This window comes from Petaurus breviceps, unplaced genomic scaffold, assembly GCF_028583685.1.
Source record: "Petaurus breviceps papuanus isolate PSGF00001 unplaced genomic scaffold, PetGlider_PUasm1.0 339, whole genome shotgun sequence".
Classification (NCBI taxonomy): Eukaryota; Metazoa; Chordata; class Mammalia; order Diprotodontia; family Petauridae; genus Petaurus; species Petaurus breviceps.
In genome coordinates this window covers 181,050-207,387 of record NW_027186112.1, presented here as the reverse complement: position 1 = coordinate 207,387, position 26,338 = coordinate 181,050, and the positions used below count along the sequence as shown (strand labels likewise).

General features: G+C 38.5%; 1 protein-coding gene across 1 annotated transcript in view; it reads left to right on the top strand.

Moving 5' to 3' along the window:
* Positions 1 to 26,338, top strand: part of TOP1MT (DNA topoisomerase I mitochondrial) — a 95,804-nt gene that overhangs the window by 31,277 nt on the left and 38,189 nt on the right. The window contains exons 8-11 of the mRNA XM_069096904.1: positions 11,049 to 12,310; positions 19,662 to 19,777; positions 22,147 to 22,268; positions 26,041 to 26,163. Of these exons, the coding sequence (XP_068953005.1) occupies positions 11,049 to 12,310; positions 19,662 to 19,777; positions 22,147 to 22,268; positions 26,041 to 26,163 (1,623 nt within the window). The remainder of the gene's footprint in view (positions 1 to 11,048; positions 12,311 to 19,661; positions 19,778 to 22,146; positions 22,269 to 26,040; positions 26,164 to 26,338) is intronic.

The window sequence follows — 26,338 nt, the reverse complement described above, 5'->3', positions numbered from 1 at the left end:
GTTGCGGAGAGCTTGGAGGGACTTGAGAAGTAAATCATTAACAGTCATACATAACAGCATTCGTCACCCAAAATACAGTAGAAGGTGGGGTGCCAAACAGAATTTCAAAAAGGGGAATGAATTTTACACATATATATTCAGTTACAAATATTAACACTTGCTTAAATAATGGATCAAAATAACAAGTTCTCTTCTGCTTTACAACTTGTTACATCAATTTTGGAAGTGGAGGTTTTAGTGAGTCTCTTAAAATCACACTAGAGATTTTAAAAATTTCTTCTAAAAATATTTTTCTTCAAAACAGTTTCGAGATTTATAAATGATCACTAAACTTTTATAAAGAAAATTAATTGAAGACTTTTAAATGATCTTAAGCAGTTTGCATAACTTTCTATACATGTTCTAATTTTAGATGAAAAATATTAGATTTTCCAGTAAGCTAACATGAAAAACATCTTTTACTGATTACTTGCTCTGAGCATAGAAACCTGTTATAGAGGGAAAAAGCAGGGACATGTGACATTCCAAATGTGCCAGGAGAAAATGTCCTTGGCTCTGTATAAATTCAGGTACATTCATAGATATCCAATCATGCAGCATCAATTCCATCTCATAGCTAGACTCAGGAATAGGTGGGAAACATTCCTTTTCAAAGGAACCTCATAGGTAAACTGAGCCAGGAGGGATCCCATCCCAGATAGAGGCTAAGATTGTTCCTTCGGCCTTTACCAAATGTAGACTTCCACCTGTTGACAGTACAAGATCACATTCCTCTGAGTAGCTAGTGGCATATTCTCTCAGACACTGCTTTAATGCAGACAACTATACCCAAATTCAGATTCAAAATAAAATTTAGTTATGGTCCCAAGTGCTTTTTACCTTAAACAACAAGCCTCACCAATCACAGCTTAGAGCCAGTTATAATTATTTCTATTCTCATGGGGCTGGAATAAGCAATAAAAATGTATCAGATCTCATAAGGAACTCCATTTTCCATCCTTCTAAAATATAAAGCCACTTTTTAATCTTTGCAATTTCTTAGCAAGTTAGATTCATTTAAAAACTACATGACTAAAACAAGTACCTTTCTCAGGCTGAATGGCCTTGCCTGGAGATAGTTTCTAGGGGATTTGACAATTGTACAACATAAGGAAAATTTATATGAATTGTAAGCAGGAGAGACTGCTCTGAATGGGCAGAATTAGACAAGTTTTCATCCATTAGTTTCCTCCTTTCCACACACAGTAATCAATTAACAGTTTTAGGTAGGTTTTAGCATTAAAACATTAGCCCAAAATAGCTTAGTTAACAATTTTATAAGTTTTTCTAAATAGCAGATATACATATTTAAAGTAACACTACTGCTCTTACACAATTTTCTCCTCACTCAGGTTTTACAATATACAGTGTTAAAATACAACAATAGAATAAACTGTGAGATGACATTAATTGCATTTCCAAATTACATATAAGAATGATTGATCTTACCAAGTGAAGAGGCTGGTTGATTTCTGACTTCATTTTTTCCTCTCTTTTTCTCATCTCCCCACAGTCGCAGACTCTAGTTATGGGGAAGGGCACTGCTCAACTGGGGAGTGCCAGGAGATTGTAGCCTGGAGCATTGAGGAGAGGGTTTGGGGAACCTGAAGTAGAAACTTCAGGCTCTGCTTACTCAGAGGGGTGGGCTTCAGGGTACCTGGGGATCTGAAACTATTGCTAGTGGGAGCTAGGCCAAGTACCCTTTTACTAAACTATTTAGGCTGTAGAAAGAATATAATTTTAGGCTGAATAGCTCAGATCTAACACATACTTTAGTACCTTAGATGTATCCCAGGCTTAGTATATGGGATAATGATTAACTTGTATTTTTACCTTTGTTTCACAAGCTTCTTTTCCCTTTTCTAACTGTTCCCATGCCATTCAGAAAAAAATATTCTATTCCAGGCATTTAACCTTTCAGGTAGGCAGATGATAAGCCCTGTAGCTACTGTACCTTCCCCCCTTTTTCTTTTTGGAGGAGGTTAACTCAAATTAACTTCACTGCAGCCCTAGCTCCATTATAGCCGGGACAACAGGGAGAAAAATCTTAATGGTTCAAACCTCTTACTGTCTCCTCAGCTCCGTCAGAGCTGGATGACAGGGGAGAGCTCTGTAGCCCCAGCTAAGAACTAGGACCATAGGGAAGAAAATCTTAGCAGTTGTAGACCTTTTGCTCAAGTAAACTTTTCTCAGGTGTTCATTCCTTTAAAATTCCAGATCTACTTCAAGACTTTAAGAGAAACTGTTTCTCATACAACATAGATAATAAAACTATTTTCCAGTAACAATTATGGTCTTAATTTTGAACTTTGAAATAAAACAATTGCACAGTTCTCTTTCTATGACCCAGGAAAGGGCTGTGTTAGTCCTATTTCAAGGTGCAGCTTGGAAACCTATTTCTCTTTGATCATTGAAGTGACCCTTTTTCTCTTAGGTAGAACTTGGCTGGAGTAAGAGACTATCCGTCTTTCTAAGCACATGTCTCAGCTGCTTTTGGATCTTACAGGGTGGCAGATTTAGAAATTTCTTTATACAATCCCACAAACAGGATATTAAAGTTACAGAGACCGAAAGAAATGCAGGCAGAGACAAAATGAAAGTTACAGACAGACAGAATATACACAAAACGCAGCAGGACAAAAGGAAGAAGCCTTCATCCTTTCTACCTGCCTATATCGCAGAGACAGAAAATACACAAAACGACACAACACACAGAATACACTCAGGTGGTGTTTTTGTCTCTCCGGTGGCTCCTTGCACTGAGATTTTGGATTTTGAAAGTTCACTCCCTCCCTTTGGAGATCCCAGGTGGAGCAACCGAGTGCCCGGAGCAACTGTTGGCAGTTGTCCCAGGTAGGCTGGTCAGATTCCAGGGGTGGAGAGGGTAGAGCCCTGATGGGGTGGTTGAGTCAGGGGATGGGGAGCTGGCAGGAGACTGAGCTTTTGATCTATGGCAATGGCTTCCTGGGCTCAGACTCGGGGCCGAGCAATTTATCTTCCGGACTTGGCCAGCGACGGAGACAAAAAGTTAAAGATACAGCACAGTTAAGATTACAGCAACGCTTAGTGATAGACACACAGGACACATAAAGAAAGGGTGAAAGTTACAGAGAACACACAGAATACATAAAGAAAGGGCACTCCTCGGCATCCCAACCTTGGAGGCCAGTAGGCGCATTAATGCCGCGTCCAACTTAGCCTCCTACTTTACCTGGGGCCGAGGAACATCACTTGGCTATCCCCTGGGCACTTTTACACTTCATGAGTACTCACCTAAAAGAACACTCTTGGACCGAATTGAAAGAATTTGGGAAGGACTCAGGTTCTTGGTCTGCTCAGGGAAGCACAATGAGCCTGGAGCTGAGGAATGTCACTTGGTGACCACACCCCTAGGGCAAATTGCTTTCCGGGCCCTCCAGGGAGCCTGGTCCACCTGTCAGTGCCAAAGGCAATTTCGGTGGGACCTCCAAAACGAAATGGACAAATGAAATGGACATGACAGCCAAGCCAGTTATAATTTGATAGGAGTGTTTATTAACCAGCTGGTGACTGCCTCCCCAGTAGGGAAGACAGCATTCAGTCTCCTGAAGGATGCATTTATATAGAGCTAGGTGTTACTAACAACAAAATATGGTTCCAAGGTGGGAGGGGGGGGGCGGTTTGCCATTTCTAGTTAAGCCTTGATTACCTAGCAAAGCCCTGGATACAAACATAAACAGACCTGTATCTGGGGCATATTTTCTAGCAACACAGGTGAAAAGTTCCTTCACTATTGTGGCCTATTAGGTGATTTCCTGGGACCCTGGTAGGGGCCCCTTCTGTCAGGTTTAGGGGGCTTTGGTGTATAATTTTCTGATGGTCACTTCAAAGGCATTCTTCTCCTCATTGCCTTTTTGAGCCTCTTTTGCCATTTGAGTTAGTCTATTTTTTTAAGGTGTTATTTTCCTCAGTCAGGGTGTTGACTCTCATTTAGTAATTTTCTTGCATCGTTCTCATTTCTCTTCCTATTTTTTCCTCCACTTCTCTTATCTGCTTCTTAAGGTCCTCTATGGCCTGTAACCAGCTTGTATATTCCTTTGAAGCTTTTGGTGCAGGAGTTCTGACTTTACTGTCTTCTTCCTGTTCCATGCTTTGATCCTTTTTGTCCCCAAAATAGGAATCTAATGTTAAATTCTCCTGTTTGCTTTGTTTCCTTTGCCTGGTCATGTTGCCACTCAATTACTTGACTTTTGGGCTTTTTGCCACAGTAGGACTCTGCTACCAGATAGGGGAACTTCCTACCAAATGCTGGGGTTTTCTCAGCTACTGGAGGTATTAGTTGGGTGCCCTTGCCGAAGCCTCCACATGCTCTGGCAAGCTGGACACACACCCCAGGACCTCCACCCTAGACTGCAATCCAGATCCAAGCAGGTTAAAGCAAGAGTGATTACCCTTCAGAATGGTTGCTTGGTCCCCCTACACTCAGAAGGCCAAGAGCTGAAGCTGCCACGTGGAGGCAACAGCATAGCTGTGGCTCCTCAGTGGCTTCTCGCCCTGGGGGCAAAAGCCGAGGCATTCCCAACTACTGGGTACCAAAGTCCATACTGCACCGACCTCTCACTTTGTCCTTAGCATCTGTGTGTTGATAATTCTGGACTGCCACAGCTCCTGGAGTCCCTCTGGCCAGTGGCTGGTCAGGCCCACCCTGGGGCTCAAACCTCAGAGTGGAACTGGGCTCAGCTCCCAGAGCTCTGCGCTGGCTGATTCCTGCCAGCCTGTTGGGCTGTCCTCAGCGGGAGGTTAGCTTCTCTGTGTCATTTTGTGGGTTCTGTAGCTCCAAAGTTTGTTCAGAGTCCCCTTTCACATGGATTGGGGAAGGTGGAAGCTGGAGCCATGCGGAGGTCTCCGCCCCCCAGGGACCTACAATTTTAATTATTATCTTACCTCCAAGAACAAATATAAAATCCTCTGGCTTTTAAAACCCTATATAACCTGGCCCCCTCCTTCCTTTACATTTTTTTTTATCACTTACTCCCCCTTCCACATGGCAGCTAGGGGTTGCAGTGGATGGGTCACTGGGCTTAGAGTCAGAAAGACTCCTCTTCCTGAGTTAAATAGAGCCTGAGAAAAATAAATAAATAAATAAGTAGAGCGTCAGAGGCTTGCTAGCTGTGTGACCTTGAGCAAGTCACTTGTAACCCTGTTTGCCTCAGCTTCCTCATATACCAAATGAGCTGGAGATGAAAACAGCATTCTAGTATTTTTTCCAAGTAAACCCCAAAATGAGGTCATGAAGAGTTGGACACAACTGAACATCAGTCCCTTCAGATATACTACAGTCCATTGACACAGATATCTTTGCTATTCTTGAACAAGATACATCTCCTGACTCTGGGAATTTTCACTGACTGTCCCTGTGTCTGAAATTCTGTGCCAGTTTCCTAAGATTCCTTCAAGTCTCAGTTAAAATCCTATCTTCTTCAAATAGCCTTTCCCTAATCTTAGTGCTTTCCCTCTGAAATTATCTCCAATTTATCCTGCATATATTGTTTGTACATAATTGTTAACTCCCCCATTAGATTGTGAGCTCCTTGACAGCAGGGGCCACTGTTTGGTCTTTCTTGATATCCCCAGCACTTAGCACCTTGCCTGGCACAGAACTGGCCCTTAATAAAGACTTGTTGACTTGTCTTGACCTTTTTGAAATTATAATCTCTGCCATACAGTATCACTTAAAGAATAGTGGTATTAAAAAAAAGTTTAAGAGAAACTTGGAGATATTAACAGCACTGCACAATTTCCCACACTCAGTTCCATCCTGAGATCTCCTTTTTGTTTAGTTCTACAATCAGTTATATCCATCTACAGCATGTATACAGATTTCATTTATTGAAGGTTCATTGCAATGGGCCGTCCATCCAATTTTATATCACAATTGTTTTTTCCTATGTGGACACTTAAGCCAAACTCTTTTGAATGATTGTGGATTTCATTTAGGAGGCTTTGCAGTATGTTGTTACAGTATTATCTACAAACAGAAGACGCTGAAGGTCCAAACCATCTATAGTGAGTCTTTCTTCCATTTGGATTGTGTGCTGGATATCTCCCATGAGTGGCAGACACTTTTGGCAAGCATCCATCTCTCTGTTTTGTGCCCTGCTTTATAGGACTGTAGTAGTAGATTTGGAGTCAGTAAGACCTATGTTTGAACCTTTCCTCAAATGCTAACTTAGCTGTATGATCCAGGACAAGTTACTTAAACTGTCTCAGCCTTTTCCCTTCCCTGTAAAAATAGGGGTAATGGCACCTTATTATAGGGCTGTTGTGAGAATCACATGAAATGATACATGTAAAATTCTTTGAAAACCTAAAAGTGTTATTTAAATTTTATTATTGTTAACTATTCTTACCTAAAGAAATGCTTCCTTATAATCCACAGGCAGTAAATACTATGGGATTCTTTGCCTCTTTCAGTCTCTCGCACAATTGCAAAGGTGGCTGCTATAGAAAATCACTTATTTATAGATGTCTGTTTCTTTCTCTTAATCAAGGAAATTTTTTATATGTGCATAGATTATTCTCTTTAAAAATCTGATGAAATGGAGAAATAGGCATATGGGTAAAAAATTTTATCAATAGCTTTTTTGAGTAGTAACAATATGTGTCATTTTTGCTGACATTTGGTATCCTTTCTTCAGATATCTTGAGAATCAGTCCTTTAATGCCCTTAAGATTGTGTTGCCCATTATGCCAATATATAGATTTTTTTTTACCAAAGCTTTTGTTAAGTGTCTCATACCATGCTTGTGGAGAAGATGGTGAGATAAGGACTAGCCATTAATACATTTGCACAGATTCTGAAGTGGTTGGATGAGCAGACTCAAAGAATAGTTAATAGTTTCATGTCAGCTTGGCAGGAAGTCTCTAGTGGGGCACCCCAGGAATCTGTGCTTGACTGTGTGCCATTTGTCATTTTTATCAGTGACTTGCATAAAGGTAAAGGAGTTATGGTCATCAAATTTGCAGATTATATATACAGAGTTGGGAGAGGATAGCTAGCAATGAATGATAAAATCAGGATCCAGAAAGATCTTATCATGCCAGCTTTGGGCTGGGTCTAACAAGATCAAATTGGAATAAATGTACACTTTGGTACAAAAAACATTATTTTCACAAGTACAAATTGAGGGAGGAGTGGTTAGACAGTAGTTGTTCTAGAAAAGATTTTGGAGTTTCAATAGACTACAAGTTCAATATGAATATGTTATGGCAGCCAAAAAAGCTAATGCCATGTCTTAGGATCTGATGAGAGGTATAGCTTCCAGGAATATGTAGGTGATAGTCTCCACTGTACTTTGACATTGTGAGACCATATCTGGAATGTTATATTTAGTTCCAGGAATCATAATTTAAGGAGAGCCTTGTTAAGCAGGGAAGAATACAGAGGAAGCAACTAATCGTAATGATGAAGGGCCTTGAATCCATAATGTGTGAGGATTGATTGAAGAAAATGGAGATGTTTAGACTAGAAATGAGAAGACTCAAGGGCGAAATAAGTGTGGAGAGCTTTTCATGGGGAAGGAGGGATTAGACTTGTCGTCTTTGACCTCATAGGTCAGAACCAATGGACAAAGATTGCAGAGAGGCCAATTTAGACTTGGTGTTTAATGGGAGAACCCACCAGTTCTCGAGACAGTTCATATTGTTAGGAAGTGTTTTCATGACACTGAGTCTAAATTCACTAAAGTCACTGATTCTGGGTAATTGGTTTGGTCTGAATGTTCTGTTATTTTAAGTGTCCCTACTGCTTCTTTGTCCAGCACATGCCTGATATAGACCATCACATTAGAGTTCAGATGTGGTAATTTCACTATCATCAGTGAAGAAAATAATTAATTGGAATGTTGATAGGTCTTTTTAATTTTTGTTGGTTTTCTTCCCTCTCATTTCTTCCTTTAAATGCTCTTGGGATGATCTGACTTAATTTGGGCTCTCACCAGGCTTTCTATAGACTTTTGTTTTTCTGTAACCCACTAATCACTTTTTAATAAAGTGATATTGTTTCTAAGCTTCCAACAGATTTCCTTTAGTATTTTACAAACACCATTATATTCTGAACCATTCTTGACTTTGGATATCAGTTCTCTCTGCTTGGCAAGGAAGTAAGAGATAAGTGTTTGTTGACTGAAGCTGTTTCTAGATTCTTTGGTCCTTTGGTTGTAATCTAAAAACCAGTTTAACTTTTTTAGGAAATGTTGATAATCTGTATCAAAATCTGTTGTTAATTTAAATAATGCTTTAAAGTTTGTAAAGCACTATAGAAAGAAGTAAAGAAAGAACAACAAGGTGGCCCAATGGATAGAATGCTGCTGAGCCAGGAGTCAGGCAGACCTGAATTCAAACCTGGCCTCAGATCCTTACTAGCTGTTGTGGGGTCCAAAATTGTCCAGTCTGCAAGAAAAACCACTGAGGCAGAGCTCCAAGTGAATAGCACTTTATTAAAGGGCCTATGATCCCCTATAATGAAGTGGACATCAGAACTTTCTCATAATCTGAGATGCCTTCTTTCCCCAGAGTCTTACTTTTATAGGGTTTGGTACCCAAACATGCAAAAGAGGCATGGTAAAATACAGAATGTCACTGGTTCGTAGACCTTGATTTTGACCTTCCAGGAGGGCCAGAAATGATGCCTCAGCATGAATGGTCACAAGATGGGCAAGGCAGGGATCATCTCTGCTGACTAAGTGGTCATAATATGGTCACCTGCCCATGTTGGACAAGAGAGGGTGGTGTGGAGGTACAAAAATAATTTGGTGGATTTTCCAAAGAATCAAGGCATACCATCTATGCTGGGTTTGGACATAGAATTTGAGCAAAACAGGTTAGAGATATCTGTCAACATTCTTGTGGTTGTGCAAGTGAGCTTCATAACTGGTAAATGAGATGAACATTGGATTAAAGTTTGAGGCCTAATATAAAAGTGTACTATAAGAATCTATCTTATCTAATTATCCCTATATGGTTTACGTAAAATATTAATATGTTTATTCCTTTGCTATTGTTAGATAACTAAATGCATATTACTAGATAAGTGTATCACTAATAATTGCTTATAATCATTGCCCTGTATGGAACTACACTTAACTGATTAATACTGCTTGGAATGGAGGACAGGTCCAAATGAATCATGTATGACCCTGGACAAGTTTGCCTCAGTTTCCTCATCTGTAAAATGAGCTGGAGGAGGAAATGGCAAACCACTTTAGTATCTTTGTCAAGAAAATCCCAAAAGAGGTCACAAAGAACTATACACGACTGAAACAACTGAACAGCAACAGTATAGTTTGCAATATGATTAATACCAAGCTTCTTTCTTTCCTCCTTTTTAAAAATAGGGAAGAGTTAGGAATGCTTGTAAACAGGAGGGGAGGAACCAGTGGTAGATCAACAGATGTTGGAGATTAGAGAGAGGAGATAATCGTGAGGACAATCTATAGAAAGCTATAGGAGAGGATGGAGGGTTGGCCTTGGTAAGGAAAAATGTGACTTCTTCATCAGATACTGGAGTGAAAGAAGAGAGAATGGGAGAGGATTTTGAGGAGTATTGAAATGTAGAGAATGGAAGAAAAGGGAATTCACAGCAAATAATCTTTGTTTTCTTAGTAAAGTAGGAGGTGATATCCTTATCTGATAAGGAGGTTGAGGTGTGTTTGTGGGGGAGATGTAATGTTGAAGGCTTGAGGAGAGAAGAAAAATTGTCCATCTTCTCACTTTCCAAGATATGTCTTCTTAATGCAATTCTACCCTACTCCTTTCCCCCCACTTTGTTTCTTTTGAAGAGGCATACTTTTCTGATATTCTGGTATTCCAATACTGTCTCAACAACTCTTGTGTGTTCTCTGAGATCAGATTTGTTTCATTGCTTACTATACATATTTGGTATATTTACATGGAGGTATATGAGGCCGTGGGTTTTATTGTTGTCTTCTTGTGTAATGTCTACTTGAATTACTGATGCTCTTTTTTGCTTATAATTGTATCTGTTATTTTGTGTATGAAAGATACATACATAATAGTAGTTTTCTCCTAACTCTTCCATCCTCAGTTTAAAATAATCATCATCATAGTTGCAAAATTATAGGCAAATATATTACTTTTACCAGCCCTCATTAAGGATACTCCACCAGTAGCTTAATAATAGCTTGTTAATTGATTGCTTGGTCAAGAGCCCATCTTTTCTGTTATCAGACACTGCCTTAGCCAGATGTTCATTTCCCTACCTCACTTCCTTTTTAATTGGCAACAGTGAAGAACCTTCTTGGTTCTTGACCTTCTTGCATCTTCTTGCAACCTCTCTCCCATTGCACTCATTCTCCTGCAAATCATCTTTAATGTTAGTCTCAAACAAATGTTCTTTATGTATAGTTTCAGTTTTGTAACTCTAATACTCAGAATCCTTCAGTGGCTCACTATTGCCTTCTGAGTAAAATTTAAATTCCTTACTTTGGCATTTAAGACCCTACATAATCATTACTACCCTGCTTTTTGAGCCTTAATTTCACCTGTGCTGAACCATGCACTTATACCTTTCGAGTGATTTTTGTGCCTTTGCTCACTTGATTGCCTGCCCCTCAAAAAGTTTCTTTGATTTACATCCTTCTGCTTTAAACACAGCTCAAATGCACCTTCTGTCACAAATTCTTCCTTGACTTTCACAAATAGTACCCTTCTTTAGGGTCTCATAAAGTACTTTGTACTTTTTTTCATGTACTTACACTATAATATTGGGTATTTAAAATTATTTATGTTGGTGCCTTTTTACCCTCCTGTACTGTAAGTTCCATGAGGAAAAGGGTAATATCTTTTCTAACCTTTATATCAACCCCAGTGCCCAGTGCATTGCACACATTAGGTACTCAATAATGATTGTAGATTTGAACACTTAAAAAAATGTCTTAAGTTAATGAAATGTTACCAATGACATCTAACTTTTACTTTTGATTTTTGTTTGTTCTCTCTCTTTGGGTAAGATTACAAAGCTACAAGAAGTTCGTGAAAACAAAATGGAAGCTCCTAATTATGGAAATCAGGAAATCTGTGAAGACGGGAAGTGTTCAGCAAGTAAAGAAGATACCTTAAATAAAGGCATCATTGGGGATAAGAAGGGAATGAGGAAGTCTGTAAGCATTCTACATCGGAGCACCATGGAAGAATCAAACAATAAACCAATAATAAGCAACCAGATAAAAGATGTGACTGGTAAGAATAAACAGAAAGTTTTTAAAGGAAAGGACTCAAAGAAAAGGCAAGAAAAACATCATAAGCAAAAACACACTGAGATGTCTCAAAAGGCAGGAAAGCCAGTAAAGGAGAATGGTAGTGAGTACAAGAAAACAAAAGAGAACATAGGAAGATTTGAAATGATTGAGAGGGACCATGGTGATACCCAAGATGTTTTGAAAGGAAAGACTGAAAAGGAAAACAACAGTGCAAAAGAGAACACAAAAGAATCTGTAAAAAAAGAAAATGCAGATCAAATAGAATATGACTGTATCAGCAGAATGGGAGGAGATCATGAGAAACAGCTGGAGAGCAAAGAAGAGGATAACAAAACGGTTCCTGTGGAAATGAGCACTGGAGGAAAACATCGGATGATAAAAAAACCCAAAAGACAAATGTCATTTGAAGGGAAACATGTACAAAATAATGAAAATAAAGAGGAAAAAGAACTGAGAACTGAAAAAGTTAAGGAAGAGAATGAAGCTGAAAAACAAGATAACACCATGAAAGCAAAGAAGAAGCTACAGGAGTACAAGACTAAATCAGAAACTTTGGTTTCTAAAAAAGAAAAGAAAAGGAAGAAAGCCAAGGGAGAAGAGGAAGGTGTGCACAAATTAAAGGAAAGTAAGATAGAATATTGGAACCTAGAGGAAGAAAGGCAAAGAGAGAGAAGAGATATAAAGATTGAAAGTGAGGAAAGTGGACAGACACAAGAAGAAAAGCTGAGAGGCAGCCATGATGGAGGAAAAAAAAATAAAAGACAGGAAAAATCAAGAGAGAGAAACAAATCCATACAAGAAGAGGCTCTAAAAGGCAGGAACGAAGCTAAAAATAAATTCCTGGTAAAGAAGAGTGGAACAAAAGATAAAGTGAAAAGGGAAGAGTTATTAGTTAATGAGCTGTGTTCCATGAAAAAGGAAAAGAAAAAAGATAAGGAAATGAGTAAAACACCAAAGGAGGAAAATGAAAAGGGAAAAAAGAAAAGGCAGGAAGAAGAAAGTAAATGGAAATGGTATGTTTCACTTGACTATAGGTCAGACCTTTGACTTCCATAGGATGCAAATTCCTATGAGCAGATTTCAAACAAATGCAGTGTTTATGTAATTGAAAATGAAAGTGCAGTTGACTTTTTGTGTTGGGTCTTACAGAAGAAAACTTAAGGCCAATATAGCTTATTTTGAGGAAGTTCATATTAATTCATGCTTTAAGAAATGAGGTAATTCAGCATTTCCCACCCTTGGTCTAGTTTTAAACATAAGCAACTTCAGTCTTTTTTTTTTTTTAAGCAATTGGGGTTAAGTAACTTGCTCAAGGTTACACGGCCAGTTATTTTTTTGTGTGTGGCTGTCAAGTATCTGAGGCTGGAAGCAATCCCAGGTCTCCCCATGCTGGGCCGGCGTTCTTACTTGCTGGACCACCTGGCCGCCCCTAAGCAATTGGGGTTAAGTAACTTGCTCAAGGTTACACTGTGCAACTTCAGAGTCTTGATAGCCTAAGGGTCATTATTAAGTCTATTATAGATTTGCAAAAGTGACATAATATCTAGTTTCTAAGAAAGATCTAAAATCTAAGATCTAGGTAAAGATTTAAAGAGTTCCCCTACACATTTGTGGAAATTTTAGAAAATTCAAAGGATTATAGGATTTAGATCTAGAGAGGACATTAGAGATCATCTAGAGACTGAGCCAGTCAATCAACAATCATTAAGTATGCTATGTTCCAGGAACTCTGTTAAGCACTGGGGGGCAGGTGTGGAATGTAGAATGTGTGGAAATTAGTCTAATGTAGAATATTAGAAATTAGGGAGGTGCCAAGTTAGAACTTTAAATGCTGGAGGACTACATATTTGATTCTGTAGATAATGAGCCAGCTAGGTGGCACAATGGATAGAGTATTAAACCTGGAGTCAGGAAGACCTGAGTTCAAATTCAGCCTTAGAGACTGTATGATGACCCTGGGCAAGTCATTTAACATTTGTCTGCCTCAGTTTCCTCTGCTGTAAATTGATAATAATAGTATCTACTCTCCAAGGTTGTTAAGAGTATCAAATGAGATAATATTTGTAAAAACTTAGCACAGTGCCTGGCACATAGTAGGTGCTTAATAAATGCTTGTTCTCTTCCCCACTAGAGTTCATTGATGGGAGAGAGGAGGGAGGTATAGGATGGCCAGACCTGCACTCTAGAAAAATCATTTGGTAAATGAGCAGATGGTAGGTTAGAATGTGGAAAGATTTGAGGCAGAGAGATGAATTAGAAAACCATTGTAATATTGCAGAAAAGAGACAATAAGGGTCTGAACTAGAGTGTCTTCTATGTAGAGTGGAAAGATGAGGCTTTATTTGAGAAATCCTGTAAAGGTAGTCATGATAAGACTTGGCAATAGATTGGATATATGGGGTGAGTGAGAGTGAGGAACCAAGATGAACCAAGTGAAAGAGAAGACAGTGGGGGAAGAGGGAGAATGTAGCCAGGGATGGCCTGAGAAGAATTAAGGGTGGAAAGAATGATGGTCTGGGTGAGTAGTCTCTAATTCTGTAAATAAGAGCATTTGATTTAATAATGAATGATTGATTGAAAAACCATTAAGCACCTACTCTTTAGCCAGGCCCAGAGGATAGAAATAAAATGAGATAGTCTTTGTCCTCAGAAAGCTGACATTCTAAAAGGGGTGTAGTAGCTAGTTAAGGGGTTTGTATGGGGAATTGTGAGTGGAGCTATAGGGTAGTTGATTGTCACTGCTCTTTCCAAAAGCAATGATAGTATTTATTTGATTACTATTCCCAGGGCAAGAGGTAGCATGGGGGCTATCTAGAGAGGATGCATATGGTAGCAGACTGGATGATAGCATGTTAGAGGTGGATGGATTATGATGCAAGATCTGTGTCAGTATAGATGTATATGTCTAGGTATAGTTAGGGCAGCTTGGTGGCACAGTTGATTGAGTGCTGGGCCTGGAGTCAGAAACACTCCTCTTCCTGAGTTCAGATCTGGCCTCAGACACTAGCTATGTGACTGGACAAGTCACTTAATTCTGTTTGCTTCAGTTTCCTCATCTTCAGAATGAGTTGGAGAAGGAAATGGCAAACCACTTCAGTATCTTTGCCATGAAAACTCCCAATGGAGTTGGAAGGAGTGAACCAAATGCAAATAATTGAACAGCAAGTCTAGGTATATATAGATCTCAAAGATCCTTTCAAACTCTGTAGTTCTGTGATCTGATTGCTAAAGTCTCTCAAATTAAACAATAGTTACAGAATCAGGTTCATCGACTGCATTTAAAATGTTTAGCTCTGGGTGTTGGCCTTTCAAAAATAATGATTACTGCCAAAAATAATCAAGAAAAGCCTGGGGGGAAAATGATGTCTTGTTGACAGTGTGCTAGTGCTTTATAACCACTAGGTGTCAGAATAAACCAAGAATGAACTGAATGAGTAACTTTTGGATAGAAATCTTAAGTGTGGTCCTTGATCATTGAATAAATTAAAACACAGTGACTTTATTTTGTTAGCCAGGTGATCCAGTCCAAAAGGCATTTTACATAATGCTAATTACTCTAAAGTTTATGAAATGTGTTCCTCATTGTAGCCCTGTGGAAGTGTGCGAGTATATTTATTCCCATTTTAAAGGCAAAGAAAAAGACTCAAGTGCTTTGCCCATGATTACACAATTAGTAAGTAACTGAGGCAGGATTGAAACTTTATATAAAACAAGGAGAACTATGTAGTCTAAGATTCCTTTTAGTTGTGCAATTCTTCAATTGATGTGGATTTTTGCTTTACATTTAGTATCATTCACATATCTAAATTCTGTTGAGAATTTTCTAAGGAATAAACATAAAGAAGGAAACATATCAAATCTTCAAACACTTGGTATCAGATAAACAGTTCTGATACCTTTGAAAGTGGCTATAGCCCTTACTATTTTTTCTTTCAACTTCATACTTAATTGATTTTTTCTGGGTGAATAAAGAAACCTAGCTATAACCAACGTAGTTATTTCAGCTGAGTGGAGAAACCTTTCAGTTCTCATTTTAAATGAGTAGGAAAAAAATGCTTTCTATTATAGACCTTTGGAACCAAAAGGAACCATGGAATGGCACACCTAGACAACTTCCACATTTTACTGGTAGAGAAATTGAGACCAGAGAAGGGAAGAGACTTGATTAATATTAAATAAGTAACCAGAGGAGTCAGGTTATAGCATTCCAAGTCCAATGATGATTCCATTACACTATACTGCCTGCTATGAGGTAGCGTCAGACTGCTTTCCTAGCAATGCTTAATATATTCTTTAAGAATCAGATGGAGCATAAGATTAAGAGAAACTGCATGGTCAAATAGAAAGAGCACTGATTTTGGATTCAGAGGACCTGTGTTCAAATCCTGCCTTGTCACTACTGTGTGTCTTTGGACAAGTCACTTGCCCTGTGTGGCTCTCAGTCTCTTCATCTATTATTAAGGGGGTGGAGATGGACTTTAGGGGCTCTGTTACCTTTAAACCTAAGATTATCAAATGCACAGAAAACTGAGTCTGCAGTATTAGAGCCAGGAAGGATTGTGGTATTGCTGTGTAGATATACTGTGTGTGGCTTTTAGGCGTAGAACTACGTTTCCCAGAGTGCTGCATTCTAAAAGCACAAAGGATGTGTGTGTAAATTCAGATCCTTCCTGGGTGAAAGGTCAACAAACTGGTGTGCACAGGTTAAACAAGCATGGTTTCTGCTGTGATGCTCTGGGATGCGGACACGTATTGGGAATATACTGTGGCTTAAAAGAGCAGTCCCTAGGGTGTGCTGTGATACCAAATCTGGTTATTTCCTGAATGCCTGGAGAGGGCAGTACCTCTGGCTGGGGGCAGCACAGAGAAGGGAGGGATCTGTGGGATCCAGGTAAGTGCTGACTGATTTTCTTGTGATCTTTTTTTCACTTTGGGCCAGGAGAAAGTACTGTCTTCCTCATTTTGAGGCTGCTTGCTGGAAACACACACACAACCCAGCACCTTTGACATCAAGCCCAGGACACAGTTTAATGTTTGTTGTTGAACTATTTTTCAGTTGTGTCTGACTTCTCATGACCCCATTTGGGGTTTTCTTGGCAAAGATAATGGAATGGTTTGCCTTATCCTTCTCCAGCTCATTTTACAGATGAGGAAACTGAGGCAAACTGGGTTACGTGATTTGCCCATGGTCATACAACTAGTCTGAAGCTGATTTTGAGCTCAGGTCTTCTTGACTCCAGGCCCAGTACTCTATTCACTGTTCCACCTAGCTAAAAAGGTCACTTATACCTTTAAGTATTATAATAACATATAAATATTAATTATGAAGTACTTGTAAATTAGTTTTAGGCCCTTTAGATCACAATGAGAATTTCAGAAAAATCATATATCTACTTGCCTGTATATCTCTAAACAGAGGAAAATCTAGATTCCATAATAGAATCTTTAAATGCCTAAAGATGATAGTGAAAGCAATGCTTTTTTGGCTAATTTTGGGTTCTTACATGATAGGAGGGAATTTAATAAATGTAGTAGTAATAGTTGTTGTTTTTGTTGTTATTATTTTTTGCCCTTCATTCTTGACATGGGGGGAAGGGAGAGTGGATTGGATTTAAGTGAGGGAGAACTGCAAAGTCACCAGCCTCACTTTCTCCTCTTGAGCTGTCTGCGTCCAGTGGCTAGATATAGATTAGGACAATTAGAGATGGCATAGGTTGCAGTGGGTGACCTTGGCCTTTTCAAGCTAAGGTCTTTAACAGGTCCCAGTTTGACTGAAGCAATGCCCATTCGGTGATTAAGGTTTAATCAGAAATTAGGCCAAGAATGACCTCTTTACCTAGTCAAAAAGAAAAAAATTCCATGTGGGAGGGGAAGACCTTTGTGGGGGACAAACAATGACTAAATAGAGTTGGCCAATCCATGAGCTCCAGAATAATCTGGGAGTGCTCTGGGAAAAAATTTCTAAAACGAAAAAATTGAGCAACCCTGGGATTTTAACAGCCTTTGCTTAAGTGTAGAGCAACTTGGCAGTAGTCAGTGCCAAAATTAAAATAGACTAAACTTCTTTGGGCTACAGATAGGTTTTCAATTCACTTTCCAAATAAAGTTATAATTAGTGATTAAGTTATTTTGCAAATAAACCATATTTTAAAAAGGGAAATGTCAATGAAAATTAATTATACTTATTACTTAAGATTTTTATTTATCATGAAATCATTCCTTTCAGACTGGAGACAGATTGACGATGGTTGATTGCTACAGGGCACGTGACAAACAGGAAAGAGTGCACAGTGGTAACCCATCTGCCAAGTTACATGACAGCCACAGTAGTGACTCGTAGAAGGCAGGTTAAGTGGGCATGGACAAAGCACTCCTTACATCTTTACTTTGTTTTATATCAACTATATTTTTCACAGGCCACCAGAAATCCGGGCCGTATGTTGTACAGGCCTAGGGTAGAGCATGGTAACCTCTACCCAGTTTTTCTGGCCTTTAAAAATGAGTGAATGAATGAATGAAAAAGTATGTAGTAAGCCTACTGTGGAGATACAAATACAAGTCAGAGGCAGTCTCCACCTTCAAGAAGCTTGCATGTTAATTGGGAAGCTACTTATATAGGGGGCAACTAGTTGGCTTGGTGGATAACTGAGGAATACCTACCTTAAAATTTAGTCTCAGCCACTAGTTGTGTGACCTTGGGCAAGTCATTGAACCCTGTTTGCCTCGGTTTCCTCATCTGTAAAATGAGCTGGAGAAGGAAATGGCAAACCACTCCTGTATCTCTGCCTAAAACCCTAGATGGAGTTATGAAGAATCAGATATGACTAAAGCAGATGAAGAACTCTTACAGGGTAATGAGGGAGGGGTATTTTGGTCTGGGATATCTCCAGGATTGCTAGAGTGGAATAATAGGGCAATTGATTGACATACCTTTTCCAGAAGCTATGTTAGAACTGGTAGGATAATGGTTCTTTAGAGGTTAGAGGGAAGGAGTGGGACATAACATCTGGAGGCCTGGTTGTGGAGTGGTATGTTAACTGCAGAGTGGAAAAATGCTTTGTAAAAAAATAATTGTTTTTGATTGTGGTGATTTTAGAATAAATACCTAATCACCAGCATTTTTTCATTGATTTTTACTATCACAGTATTTTCTTCCTCATTCACACCAGAACCAGCCTAGCCCTCCTCTCCTCTCATCTTTCAGATGATTGCATTAGTCTCTTTATCTCTACTCTGCCTCTCCAAACAGTTGCCAAATGGTTCTTCCTGACCCATAGGTCTGATCAAGCTTCATAGGCAGCTTCCTTAACTTCCTTTTGGGTCTGGGATTAAATAAAAACTCTGTGGTTCTGGAAACCCCTCACAATCTGGTGTCAACCTATCTTTGCCAGCTAATTACACATCACTCCTTCTCACTCTCACCTTTAGCCAAACTGGCCAACTTGATGTTCCCAGTGTACAGCATTCTGTCTCCAAGTCCCTGTGCTTTTGCACGGACTGTCACTTATGTGTTGAATGCTTTCCTTTCTTCACTCCCCTTCTTGAAACCCTTCATTCCCTTCTAAGATTGTATTTATCTGTTGTTGCTTTTGCTTATCTCCAGCAGAATGTAAGTTCCTGAGAGCAAGGACTGTCTCGTGTATTTGTAGCCACATTGCACCACACTATGCAGGGTACAAAGTAGGTGCTTTATAAATGCTGGTTCCTTGATATATCCAGGTGCTTTTAGATTTAAATAGCATTCATGGTGTGTGATACGCTTTTAATTCTACTTTGCATTGTTGTGTGTGTCTCATTTTTTTTTTCATTCTACATATTTGTCATTTTTAACAGGACATAGAGTATTTGATTACATTGATAATCCACTTTTTCAGCCATTCCCTAATTCTATGAGTGGATATATAAGTTATTTCTAGTCTTTCACCATTAAAAACAAAGCATCCAGGGGGCAGCTAGGTGGCGCAGTAAATAGAACACTGGCCCTGGAGTCAGGAGGACCTGAGTTCAAATCCAGCCTTAGACACTTAACACTCACTAGCTGTGTGACCTTGGGCAAGTCACTTAACCCCATTTGCTCTCCAAAAAATAAAAAGAAAAATAAAACATCCATGACTGTTTCTTTACAAATATCCTTTTAATAACATCTCCAAATCTGTTATCTTTAGAACCTTAGTCCTAGAGATAATTTAATCAACTTCCTAATTTAACAGATAATGAAATTGAGGCCAGAGAAAGGTATGAAGCTCTCAAAACTTGGGGGTGAGCCAGGATGAAATCTGAAATAAGCTGGCTCCTAGTTTTATACACTTTTGACTACAAATAAATGTCTCCGTGAAAAAATAAATTTATATGGCTTTTCTTTAGGTGGCAAGAAGAAAAAAGTGAAGACGGTGTGAAATGGAAACAATTGGAACATAAAGGGCCATACTTTGCACCCTTATATGAACCACTTCCAGATGAAGTTCACTTCTTTTATGATGGTAAGATAATAAACTATAATAGCCCACATTTATCTGGTGTTTCGAGCATTATCCTTTATAATTCTGTGGATTTCGAACACTTGAGCTCACTCACTTCTTCTGACTCCAAAGCCCAGTGTTCTTTCTTCTCCAGCATGTCTTCTGTCTTCCAAATTAATAGCTAATATTTATGTAGCACTGTTATAAAATCAGTTAGATCACAACAAGAGTGACACAGTATAACTAGCATTATCCTCTCTTTACAGATGAAAAGTCTAGACACAGAAGTAGTCACTTTCCCAAAGTCACATAGTGAGCTAGTTAGGTACCAGAGAATAGGCTGAAACCCAGGTTTTCTGACTCCCAAGTCTAGTCTTTGTGTTTCTTTGGCCATCATGGAAAATGTTTGTCTAAACAAATGTTCCATATGAACAAAATCTTTATCCTTTGCCATATAATTTCAAAATGGGAAAGATAGGTTTCTCAGTTAATATTCTGTACTCATGTTTATTTGAATGCCAGCAATTTAAGATATCATAATAGTAATAGTCTTTGTACTACTAGTCTCCCTCCTACATATTTCAGAATTGCTTTGTGAATAACCCCAATATTTATCTTAATTTTACAAAACTAGAATATTTGGATTTGGTTTTATTTGTGGGAATCCAAATTCCTTTTGACTAATTGCTATCGCTAGGCTACAAACAGTAGGCATGAGTCAGAAAAGTATCAGGCCTGGAAGAGGGCAAAGGTCAAAATGTATGTTTGTTAGGTTTGCCCAGTCTTGCCATTGACAACCAGCATCCTGCTTTAAGGAGCCAGTTCAGCTGATGCCATTCACATAAACATCATTAGGCCTAATCTCTTTTTACAACTTCACCATTAAATGCTTCCCATCGTGGAGGATACTGTATGTGTGCTTAGTAGCTACATACAGCACAACCCCAGCTGACAAGTACCTGTGAATATCCACAGTAACCACAGTGGTGATACAAGGTGAGGAAATCCAGGACCAAAATCTCTAGGTACTGCCACCATCTCTCAGGTTCTGTAGAGTATCCTCCTTCTACACATTCTGCCAACTCTCATCAACATTCTACACCACCAAATGCTGACTGATTCACGACTCCATCTAATTCCTGTATATCAGTATCCTTTCCACTTTCTGACATCCCTAAATAGACAGTGAAAGTTTCTACAGCATCAGTTTTCATTTGCTTAATCTAATCTTTGTAGCAGCAGGAGCATCTAAGGGAAGCTTCTGGTGAATGTCTTTATTCTTTTCTTTCTTTTAGTCCTGCAACCTCTTATTGTCCTCACTGATAGTTTTTTTTTTACTTTTTATCTTTATTGCTAATTGAGTTTTAAATTATTTTAGGTAATTATCATTCTTTCTGTTCTTCCCTCTTTAAGCACAGATAGTAAATGCTTTTTGATCGATAATTCAGTTCAACAATGATGTTGACTCAACAGACATTTATTGATTGTTTTTTATATATAGGGGCTTAAAGTGATGAACAACAGAGATGGATAAAAAATTTAATAAGACATGGTTTCTGCCCTCAAGAAGCCTACAGCTTCAGTTGAGAGAAAGTAGAATACCTATTTTATTTTTTTTATTTTAAAGCAATTGGGGTTAAGTAACTTGCTCAAGGTTACACAGCCAGGTGTTTCTGGGTGGGTGCTAAGTGTCTGAGCCTGGATTCAATCCCAGGTCATCCCGACTTTGGGGCTGGTGCTCTTACTTGCTGTGCTACCTGGCCGCCCCTAGAATACCTATTTTCAAGAGGGAGAAACTGAGGCACCAAAATGTTGAGTGGTTTGGGGTCACTGCCCATAGCAGTTCATATTACTTGTCCATTAAGCCACATTATTTCTTGGTACTTAGAATGTCCGTTGTATTTCTAAACTTACTCCTCAAGATCAGTTATTTCAGAAGTGTTATTGCTTTTATCTCACTGCTGTTTTATTTTATGGGGGTGTTTTGGAGATATTTTGGTTGGCCTTACCTCTCTGTATTTTTCCAGTTTTGAAGTCTTGACAAATCTAGCTTTGTTAACATACCTAATGAAATGGGGTAAATTTTGAAAGTTCAGATATTCTTAATCAGGGTTCGTCATTTTGTCAGTTAAATTTAGCAAATATTTATTGAGAATTTAATATATGTAAGACTAGGAATTTTTGGAGAATAAAAAGAATCTTTGTAGATTTTCATAGGTTCCCTCCCTTCACCCCTCCACTCCAACTTATACACAAAATAAACCTCTTGGTGCTGAAGTAAAATGAACTGAAATGAAAAGAAAACATTAGTATCATTGACATTGGAAATAATAGGACCATAGAATAAACAGCAAACACTTAAGATGATCCTGGCCTTTTAATTTCCACAGGAAAAGCTATGAAGTTGAGTTTAGCAACTGAAGAGATTGCTACCTTTTATGGAAAAATGTTGGATCATGAATATACAACCAAGGAAGTTTTTCAAAATAACTTCTTCAGTGACTGGCGAAAGGTACTTTGTCTTGAATACATGTGTGTGGTTGAATGGATTGTCGTTTTTCAAAATCTTGTATTGAATTGTCTTTTTTTTCCTTTTGATAAATTTTCATTATAAACAGTTTCATAAAAAGCTAACACAGAAATGAAAATTCCAATATGTCTACGCCCAATCTAGGTCATAAGATGTAGAGCTTGAAGGGAACTTAAACTTGTTTGGTTCAGTTCCATCATTTTACATCAGGGATATGAGGCTCAGCAAGGTTAAATGACTCACAAGAGTCATAATCAGAGCTGTTTACAAGTTTGGAATAACTTCACTTGATTAATGATTAATTTTCCCTTCCAAACTTTGTCCTTTGGCAGTATTTATGTTTTTGTTGTTTTAGTGTTTTTACTCTTCTCACTCTGCATTATTTTGAATATCTCTCCACATTGCTTTGTATTCTTAAAAGTTATCATCTGAAATGAAATGAAATTTCCTTTTAGCTCCATCAGACCTATAAAATTAGCTTTTATACCTGTGATAATGATCTATTTTCACTATAAGGACACTGAATTAAAAGAATTGAATATAAGTAGTCATTTTTTTTCTTAGTCCAATAAGTTTATTTTTGAAAATGTACACAAAAATGTTGAACCATTTCATGCATCTTCAGCAGCTGAAGAAACTAGCTTTAATCAGACCTTTACTAAGCTGTTCCTGGAGGGCTGCTCAAGCCAGAAAACCTCAGATCTTCAGTCTCTCTGAGACTAATTCAGGGGTGATAAGTATAGTTGGAGACCTCCTTGCAGAGTTTGTCATACGTTGCTTTGTCAAAAAGAAACATTGTTGAGCTTGTCTTGAACTTTTCTCGTGGACCACTTTTTCTTCTTAGCTTTGTCCCCAAACTTGTTCATGGGATCTTTGTCCTTCTTGGTCGACTTGCAGCATCTTTCTTCTTCTTATCATCCTTGGACAGCATGGTGAGGCTTCAGGAACTTATCATTTAAGTCATAAAATCACTGGCTTTTAACTCCATTTCTTTATAGCTTAAATCTTTTATCCCTCTCCTCTTAAATTTACCACAAAAAGTCAAACAAAATACTATGCTAATGTTCTATTATATTGACATCCAAAGTTACTTATAATGATATCTTGGTTGCCAAATCCAGTGGCCTTTTCTCAGTCCTTATTCTTTTTGACTTCTCTTCAGCATTTGGCACTGTTGATCATCCTCTCCTCGATACTCTCTTCTCTCTAGGTTTCTGGTTAGCTTTTCTCTTCTGGTGTTGCTGCCACTTATCCAACTGCTTCTTCTCTTCTTTGCTGGATTCTCCTCTAGAGCATGCCCCTCAGGCTTCTGTCCTGGTCCCTCTTCTCTTCTCCCGCCCTACTACTTCGCTTGATTTAATCAGCTCCCATGGATTTAATTACCATCATTATGCTTATGATTCTCAGATCTACCTTTCCTGCCCCATTTTCTCTGCTGACCTCCCATCTCACATCTGCAACTGCCATTCAGACATCTCTGACTGGATGTTCAGTAGACATTTTAAACTCATTATATACAAAACAGCTCATTATATTTTCCCCTAAACACTCTGTCCATACTACTATAGAGGGCATCACCATGTTCTCAGTGCCTTATGCTTACAATCAAGGAATCATCCTGGATTCTTCACTATCTCTCACAACAGACACACCCATCTCCCATATCCAAACTGTTGCCAGTTTCATTTTTGTGGCATTTCCAGAATGTGTTCCCTTCTCTGATCCTGCCAACACTCTGGTGTAGGCCCTCATCATCTCACATCTGGACTATTCCAATAGCTTGCTGGTTGGTTTTCCTGCTTCAGATCTCTTCCCATTCTAATCCATTCTCCATTCAGCCACTAAAGTGATTTTTCTAAAATGCAAACCTGATCATGTCACCCCTATACCCAATAAACTCCAATGGTTTCCATTTGATTTCAGGATCAAATACAAAATCTTCCATTTGTCATTCAGAGCCTTCATACTTAGCCCCCTCCTACCTTTGCAGTCTTCTTACACCTTACTCTTCAACATATACTCTTCAATCTAGTGACACTGGTCACCTTGCTGTTCCACAAACAAGACACTCATCTCTCCACTCTGGGCCTTCTCTTTGACTGTCCCCTATCCCTAGAATGCTCTTGTCCTCTACTCTGACAGTTGACCTCCTGGCTTCAAGTCCCACCTAAAATTCCACCTAGTACAGGAAACTTTCCCCAAGCCCTCTTAATAGTAGCACCTTCCCTCTGTTAATTGTTTCCTATTTATCCTGCATATAGCTTGCTTTGTGTGTTTTATATTGTGTGTGTATGTGTGTATATATAGTATGTATGTGTGCATATATACATATATATGTAGTATATTATCTCTCCTATTGTGGTGTAAGCTCCTTGAGAGCAAGAACTTTTTGCCTCTTTTTGTATCCCATAGTACAGTGCCCTGCACATAGTAGGTATTTAATAAACATTTCTTGAATTGAGTTGAAAATATACCACAACTTGTTCAACCAGTCTTTAATAGTTGGCTATATAGGTCATTTTCATATTTTATTATAATTGAGGTAGCTATGAATATTTTATATAGGCAGTCTGGTGTAGTAGATAAATGACTGATCTTGGGATCAGAAAACCAAGATTGTAGAGAGTTAAGAAGAAAGAGAAGAGGAAGGGTAGGCCCCTATTGGAGATATCCTCCAGGGTTATTGTGAAAAGGAGATGAAATAATATGTATAAAGCGTTTTACACACTTTAAAGTACTATATAAATGCTAGCTGTTATCATTATTATTAACAACTGTCATTTCCAAGACAATCTAATTAGAGTGAGCTTTTTATTTTTTAACAATAAACTGTTAAGAGTCAGTGTGATATAGTGGGTAGAATGCTAAAGTTGGAACTCAGGAAGGCCTGGGTTCCAATCCCATTTTTGTCTCTTACTGACTTTGGACAAATTACTTACCTTTCTCATACAAAGACTTAAGTTTTAAATTAATATAATCTGTGCTGGCATACCTGTGAAATCACAGGTCATAGATGTATTGGTGTAAACACCTGACAGTTGTTTTTACTTTGATCATATTGTAGAAGCTTTTTATTTTTCAGTAGCCATTAAATACATGGTGCCCTCCTACTTATGGCATATATTTAAAGTACTGGCCAAAGGATCCTAGAGTGTAAGCTCCTAAAAAGAGCAGCCTTGGTTTTTTTCCCTCATTTCTTTATTATGAAGTTTATATTACATTAATAGTTTTAGGTACTGAGTCATCAATAATAATAGCTATAATGAGTTAGTAGTCCTTGATGTCATCTAGTACACTCTTTTGTTTCTAGTCCATCTCTCAGGAATACCCATCTGACCCACGAATTTTTAGGAAAGGAAATTCTTTCATTTCCCTAAATAACAAGTTTGTGTCCTGCTCACTGGGTTCATTTTTGTCCTTTTAGTTGTAGATAAGAGATGATCTATTCTGATGATTCATTTTGTTATGGATTTGCTCCATGACATTGGGGTGCAGGCTTTTAGCAGTTTCTAACCAACTGGAAAAGCCTCAGGTAATTACCTAGTGATGGACTTTGTTTCTTTTGAGCACCAGGCTTGCTGAGCTTATTGGAAGGACCTCTTCACCCAGAGGTTGGCCACAAGGTAATGAGTTTTAGGATGACTGTCTGCTAAAGTCTCTGCATCAGCTTTGGGGGTACCCATATGATAAAATCATAGAGTTTGAAGCTGATGAGTAAGAAAGACTTTATATTGGTTTCTGGTTTTTGGCAAAGGAAATGACCATGGAGGAGAAAAAGATAATCAAGCACCTGGACAAGTGTGACTTCACAGAGATCCACAAGTACTTTGTTGACAAAAATGAAGCCCGAAAAGCTTTGCCCAAAGAGGAGAAACAGGTCAGAATGCATTCTAAAATTTTAGAGTTGTTAATTTATTGATATTCATCCTAGAGGAATTTATCTTATTCATGGGCACAGCCACGCCATCAATAAAAAGCTGGTTATCAAAGATATAATATTCTGTATACTTGAAATATCTCCTGTCAAATTTCATGCAGATGTATTTTAAGCA